This window comes from Arachis duranensis, chromosome 2 (genome assembly GCF_000817695.3).
Source record: "Arachis duranensis cultivar V14167 chromosome 2, aradu.V14167.gnm2.J7QH, whole genome shotgun sequence".
NCBI lineage: Eukaryota > Viridiplantae > Streptophyta > Magnoliopsida > Fabales > Fabaceae > Arachis > Arachis duranensis.
In genome coordinates this window covers 15,107,012-15,113,816 of record NC_029773.3, presented here as the reverse complement: position 1 = coordinate 15,113,816, position 6,805 = coordinate 15,107,012, and the positions used below count along the sequence as shown (strand labels likewise).

Genomic DNA, 6,805 nt, shown 5'->3' with positions numbered 1-6,805 from the left:
TTTATTTAAATTAAATAAATATAGTAATTACAAAAATAAATAAATGATGACGTATTCACAAAAATATATATTGGGACACATCTTGAATGCTGAGGGGATAACTCTAAAATGGCCATATCTCGACGTCTGAGATCCCGTGCTGTGCTAGGGTGACGCCGAGTCACATCCTGAGTGCACCCAGGATATGTATAAGCATTGAGCATCCGAGATATGCGCATAATGTGAAGGGGATTTCAACACCTGAGATGTGCACAATCGTTGTGATTGTGGTCTCAGCATCTGAGATAAACTCGTAAGCGTATATAATGTCACATTATCTGAGATTGCTATGCATTACCACCATTTTTTACACTTTTGTGACCTTCTAAACACTTGAGTTTGAGTTCCTTCAAAAATATGGCCCTCAATAATATGTCCGCGAATGAGACATCAACAGACTGAATGTTACTTGCATGTAGCTGGAGCTTTAAATTTTGAGGTTAGTAGTTTAACATTTTTTATTGTTAGTGAATAATAAGTTTAGATGTTTATTCTTTAGTGAGTTAGTTAATGGGATAGGTATAGTGAGTAGATTAAGTTAGAAGATCTATATTAGTTTCGTTGGTATTTCTAGTATAGTTTTATACTTTGTATAATTGATTGTAATTACTTAAGTTAAATAAATAAAATAGGTAACTAATTGTGAGTTAAGTTAAATAAATAAAAGGAAAAACAACTATTAGTATCCATGAATTTTACGAACGTTGACAAAAGTACCTATCAAACAAGAAATCTAATATTGTAAGCATGCAATATGGGTTCCGTATGACAAAAGTTATCCAAAGTCTAACTTTTTGTTGACTTTTTAACAAAATACCCAAATTAACCCTATCTTTTTCTCTTTCCCAAACTTCAACAACAACAATACTTTAAAAAATTCCCTCCATCAATGGCTACAGTTTTACCATCTTTGTTTTTTTCTCCTAAATCTTCTTATTCTTCTCAAAATTCACCAAAGAAAGTTGTGTCTTGTACAGTGCTTGTTCAACAGTATCGTTGCCTCCTACTCCACGGTCATTCGTCATCGTCGCGGCCTCATAATCGATCTTCCTCGTCATTGCCTCCTCCAACAGAATCGTCACCATCACCAGTAGTATTGTTGCCACCTCTAGCAACCTCTTCGTCGCTCATCGCCGCTGCCTCTCGCAGCCTTGTCATCGTCGTCGCATCAATATTTTCTTCTGTCGTGGCCACCTCGCATTTGTTGCCACTTTTTGTATCAAGTCTGATTTTCTGATTAACATTTTAGGTTTAGGGTTTGTTCAATTTTTTTTGGCAATATAAATTTTGGGTATAGTTTGATTAAGTAAATTGATTGACAATTTAATCCTTCTTTATTGTTGTTGTTGTTGGTGTAAGTAGTGAGAAGGACCTTTTAAATTCTAAGTGCTTTATGCACTTTTGCATTGAAACTTTTCATTTTCAAAAGAATGAACGTTAGTGCTGAAATTTGAGAAAGAAGAGAAGCCGTAAAGTTGAAGTTGATGATGAAAGATGAGTCAATTTGTAAAGTTCGTTAAAAAAACAACAAAAAATTTAAATTTGGATACTTTTGTTGTACGGACTCCATCTTTCATTAGTAAAACTTTAATTTTCTTGTTTGATGAGTATTTTTGTCGGTGTTTGCAAAATTCATGGATACTAATAGTTGTTTTTTCTAGAAAATAAAAAAGAGTAGCTAAGAGTACTAATGCATCCAGAGCGTGTAAATATACAAAAAATAAAAAATAAAAAATTGCTACCCATCTGTAACTCGAGTTGTTAGAGACGAGTGATCACACTCTTTACATAAAATAACAAAGGTAAAATTAGCATTTTGACTGATTTATAATTTTACTCCGAACTCTTTCTGTAACTCATTATTTCAGAATAGCTTCCATTTCTGCTCCAAGGCATCACAGATAAGGCCTACGCAGCATTTAGCACCAAGTGGATAATCAGAAACTGCAAAGTAAACCAAAAAATAACATTACTTTTCTCTATTATATACTCAAATCAAAACACGGTTCGAACAAGTTTCTTGAAATTTAAAAAAGATTCAAAAGTCCATCACAAAACACGGTTCGAACAAGTTTCTTGAAATTTAAAAAAGATTCAAAAATCCATCAAAAGGAACTTCAACTCCATTCCACTGTCATTCTCCAAAACAAGGGAAACTTTGTTCTGTTTCTTTCCTTTTTCCTTTTCCTTTTGGCCCATTTTAATTAGTTCTATTCTATTCCATTAATGAAAAAACATATACACATAATGTTAGCAAGACTAATTTATTCTCCCTATCATTTAGCATAAAATCCTTTGTAATCTTAATATCCAAATAAAATTATAGGCTAAACAATTTACTCAGTTTCAGTCACATTGGAAAAATCAAGACCCATATAGATCTTATAAATGAAATATCCAAAATAAAGATATCCACCCTAAAGAACTTCTACATTTTCTTAATTTAATACAAGTTCCTCCTTAATTATTAGAGCCTATCAACTGAAAATACCTAGACATTTATATAATTTAGAGTTGAAGTATGTATAAATGAAACAAGTTACATTAGATCTAAGAAATTAAACATATTTCAAATTTTAATTTAATTTAATACCAGAAATATAATCATGTGTGTGGTCTTCTTTTACTTTCCCATTTACCATTGCACCCACCTGAAAACAGATAAGAATCTATCATCATAATTAAAACTCAGAGATGAAAGGCTTTCTATTTCGCTAATAAAATAAACTATACCACAAAAACAGGCGTCATATGATCACTTAGGGAAGAAACATAGTCATCCATGTGGACCACCTTCTTTGAGCTATAAGAGAGGCCTGCATGTTCCACAATAACATTGTTTTTTCAAAACCAATGTTTGTCTAAAGATTAGCAAAACCTAAAATGAGATCTAAACAGCTATACAACCAACCTACTATATGAGAAATTGACCGGTAAATGGCGCATCACAGGCTCTTCAACAATACGAATAAGTACTTCATTTGTATCTTCAGCACATACACGAGACTTTCTAAGCAAATCCACTACATATTTCAGAAACAATTTTAATTAGTGAAAGTTCAAAAAAAATTGTGTTCTTAGTATCTAACATAAAAGAATGAAAGTAAAAATAGATGACTTACCTATGAGACCACAGAAACGTTTACAAGTTCGAGGAATGCGAACATGCATGTGGCTTTATTTCAAATAGGGCTCCTCCATCAATTTTCACAAATATAGCTTCCACCAAACCATATTTATTAAGTGGACTATCAATAATACTACGGAGTGCCTGAAAAAGTATAACAAGTAAGAATCACTTATTCTTAGGATTTTACTCTTGCAGTCTATTGTGTAACATTCATTGTAAAAAAAGAAAAGTTTAAAGAAGCTACGAGATTGGGTAGTTAGAGTACAAAGTACAAACCTCAAAAACAATGTCTGGTCGATAATCATTAAGACTCTTATTTTGCTTCAACAGAAGATTGGCATCATCATGCGAATTGAGGATTTTCCACTCCTAAAACAAAATCCACAAATTGAATTAAGAACTAGTTTATTTCCTATATACAGCAACAATGTATAATCGTCAAAATGTTATAAAGTATATGTACAATCAATGTAGAAAAGGAAAAATAACATTTTTAACGAGTCCTTTCTTCAGCGAAGCATTTTCCAATATAAATATGGCACGCGACCTAACATTAGGATCCTGTGTTGAACCAAGCACCCTATCAACCTTTCCAATTTTACTATCAAGTTCTCTAAGCTCTTCTTTCTCTTCACTGCATTGGGTTTGTGTATCAAGCATCTTACGCTTCAGCCTACTGTTTGCACATGGAGTGAGCATATTGTCTACAATAACATCCACAAATTGAGAAGAATTCATCCATCAGAAAAACAATACATACTTAAGGTTATGTTAAAGCGGAAAAAGTATGCCCTATGACAGCTCAAGAATCAATGATACATCATACATGACAAAACATGACATAATACAATACAATACAATACAATACAACAGTGATTATGAAGAGAAAACAAGTATAAGTGTTCTTTTATGTTCTTTTATAACTGAGATTGACAATATAACAATGCTCTTCTATGTTCTTTTATAACTCTTATGTCATGGTATTTAGACTCAGGTAACAGTTACAAATAAATGTGTACCTTCTTAAAGGCTTTGAAACTTGAAATGTATACCCATCTATAAATCAATACTACAATGGTTGTCAAACAGGCAAGTCCAGTTAAAATAGTAGAGCTCTGCTAGACTAGACTCACCGGGTTAACTCGCATAGTTTATTATTCACTGCTACAAGCTACGGCCAATTTCAACTAAAAATTGGAAGAGTTAGCATCCAAATTTAACATTCATCCACATAACATATATAAATTCATGAGCAATTAATAATTTGACCAACAATTAACTTAACACCAACAATTATATTATGTAGTTTTAAGATTCAACAATTCAATCTAATACGTAACAAGTGGTTTAAATTATCATACACTAATGAGCAGAGAGCCCGGAGTCACTGACATGAGCAGAGTAAAGCAAGCAGTGGCGAAGGAGCAGTACAGTGCAAGGCAGTGGCTGACGGCGTTAAGCGGCAGACCGGGAGACAGTGGCCAGGGAGAGAGACACACACGGAGGAAAAAAAGGAAAAGGAATGGCAGAAACGTGAAGGAGAGGCAGGCATGAAAGGAGCAGAGGTGACGCACGACGGGGCAAAGCAGAGGCGAGTCAGACGACGGAGCACAGCACTGGCTAACAGTGACGACGTCCGACGCGACAGAGTAGAAGCGGGCGACGGACGGCGCAAAAACAGTGGCTGGCAGTGACACTGAAGGAAGACTGAAGAGTGTAAATCAAGGTTCTGAAAACCGAACTGGTCATCGAGCCGTTCTAGTGACTGGTTCACTGGTTTACCGGTTCAACCGTGGTTCAACCGAAATAACCGTTTTATAATAAAATAATAAATAAAATAGAAATAAACACACCAAGATTAACAAAAAGCAACTATATTTAACTAAGATTAACAAAATTTTCAAACATAATTTTAACAATATAAATTAACAGTGTTTTCAAACCAATTTTAACAAGTTCAGCACAATGATTAATAGAAAAAAAAGGCTAGCACTGTCAACTCTCCAATTGCTCAATAACCTCCTTTCCTTCCCAACACCTTCAAAGTAATCTCTAGCTCATCCCACAATAAGTTATATCAATTAGAAATTATCAAACCACATTCATTTTGTATGCAAAAACAGTTTAACATGGAAAGCTTGCAAGAATGCAAGTCGGTGCAGGTCCTCGGAGAGCAAATCAATACAAACATTCAAGAAAAAGAAAGACAACACAGCAACCACACAACATAGAATCAAAGAAACATTTAAAACACAGCAACAACACAACACCTGTAGGAACATTTAAAACAAAGCAACAAAGAAAGAAATATCTAAGAATCAGCATTGCTGAGAACAATAACATGAACGTGTATGCTCAAAGAATCAAAAGGCTAAGCTTCACTGGGAAAGTGAAGAACACCCAAACGAAGGAAACTTCAATCACAGCTTAAACCAAAATTCACAATCCCTTTAAATTGAAGCAGCAAGCAACTTGAGAACTAAAGCAAGGTTAACAATAACAATACAATCCAATCCAATTATTCAATTGAAACAGGCAAACAGGCAATAACAATAACAATCCAATAACAATACAATCCAATCCAATAACAACACAAAGTTCACATTTCTGAATCAGTAACTTAGTTCAGTTGAAACAGGCAAACAATTATTCACGACTACTCCTACTCTACCAGCAATAACATATAACTTGTGATAAAAAAAAAAAGAGATGAAAGTATCTATTATCTCTGAGGTCCTTCTCAAAACCGTTTATTATTAGCACTAGACTCAGCAACCAATCCACTTTGATCTTACTACTCTTCATTCCCTGTATTGTAAGCAAACCCACCACCATCATTATTATCATCATGTAATACATCATCGCTCGTCATTATTAATTAATTGCCTCCAAATCAAGTTTCTTTCTAATACCTCTATATATAAATTAATCCCTTACTTATCCAAACATACATTTTAAGAAATATGTTAGTATACATCTTACCGCATTTAGTAAAAAAATATGAAACGAAATTGGACTATGGAAAGTAAGAAAAATTATTTCATGAGTAAGGGAGTGGGGAGGAATACTAACATTTAATTTGATTGATCAATAATTAATACTGATGAGGAAGTCTCGGGTATGTGGCAAAGACAATGATGAGGACAAGAACAACAATAGTAAGAATAAGCTAAGGAAGGGATTATGGTCACCAGAAGAAGATGAGAAGCTCATGAAGTACATGATGAACAATGGACAAGGTTGTTGGAGTGAAGTGGCTAGGAATGCTGGGTTGTAAAGGTGTGGCAGCAATTATTAATCAATTATATAACCATTAATCAAAATTATTCAACAGCAAGGTTTAGCAATTAGCACCCAACAACTAATCATTGCTTCAACAATTAATCATGCTTCAAGCCTCCAACAGCAAGATTTAGAACAATTAATCAATGCTTCAACTATTATTATTACAAAGAACAAAAATTATACCTAGGGTTAGAAGCTGGAAGCCTGAAAAAATGCAGAGCTGGCGGGGACGGTGGCTGGCAAGAGGCAAGTCAGTGGCTGATGGGTGGAAGGGGGAAACAGACCTGGTGCCGGCGGGAATACACTGCGCGATGGAGAGCGGCGCTGGCGGTGGTTCAGATTTCGGAGCTC

The 6,805-nt window shown here is 34.4% G+C and overlaps 1 protein-coding gene across 5 annotated transcripts; it reads right to left on the bottom strand.

Moving 5' to 3' along the window:
• Positions 1–1,718: 1,718 nt before the first annotated feature.
• On the bottom strand, positions 1,719–6,799 carry LOC107473739 (uncharacterized). Of its 5 annotated transcripts, none has more exons than XR_001589096.3 (8): positions 6,638–6,799; positions 3,659–3,873; positions 3,446–3,538; positions 3,162–3,310; positions 2,951–3,062; positions 2,773–2,855; positions 2,633–2,690; positions 1,719–1,983 (listed from the first exon to the last, which is right to left on the bottom strand). XR_001589096.3 is itself a non-coding variant. In XM_052256959.1 (8 exons), the coding sequence occupies exons 4-8, from the start codon at positions 3,208–3,210 to the stop codon at positions 1,904–1,906; spliced, it is 378 nt and encodes a 125-aa protein (XP_052112919.1). In that variant the 5' UTR covers positions 3,211–3,310; positions 3,446–3,538; positions 3,633–3,873; positions 6,638–6,799; the 3' UTR covers positions 1,719–1,903. The 5 variants fall into 5 exon arrangements, 3 of the variants coding, with proteins under 3 accessions (XP_052112919.1, XP_015948814.1, XP_052112920.1); XR_008005733.1 differs by lacking the exon at positions 6,638–6,799 and adding an exon at positions 4,189–6,608; XM_052256959.1 differs by having other exon boundaries at positions 2,955–3,062; positions 3,633–3,873.
• Between the last annotated feature and the right edge of the window lie 6 nt (positions 6,800–6,805).

What these genes read in the sequence shown, in the direction of transcription:
- LOC107473739 (XM_052256959.1), bottom strand. Translation starts at nt 3,210, where the DNA reads ATGCATGTTCGCATTCCTCGAACTTGTAAACGTTTCTGTGGTCTCATA. An exon ending in ACGTTTCTGTGGTCTCATAG is followed by an intron (nt 3,063 to 3,161) that starts GTAAGTCATCTA and finishes TGAAATATGTAG; the next exon opens with TGGATTTGCTTAGAAAGTCT. An exon ending in ATATGACGCCTGTTTTTGTG is followed by an intron (nt 2,691 to 2,772) that starts GTATAGTTTATT and finishes ATCTGTTTTCAG; the next exon opens with GTGGGTGCAATGGTAAATGG.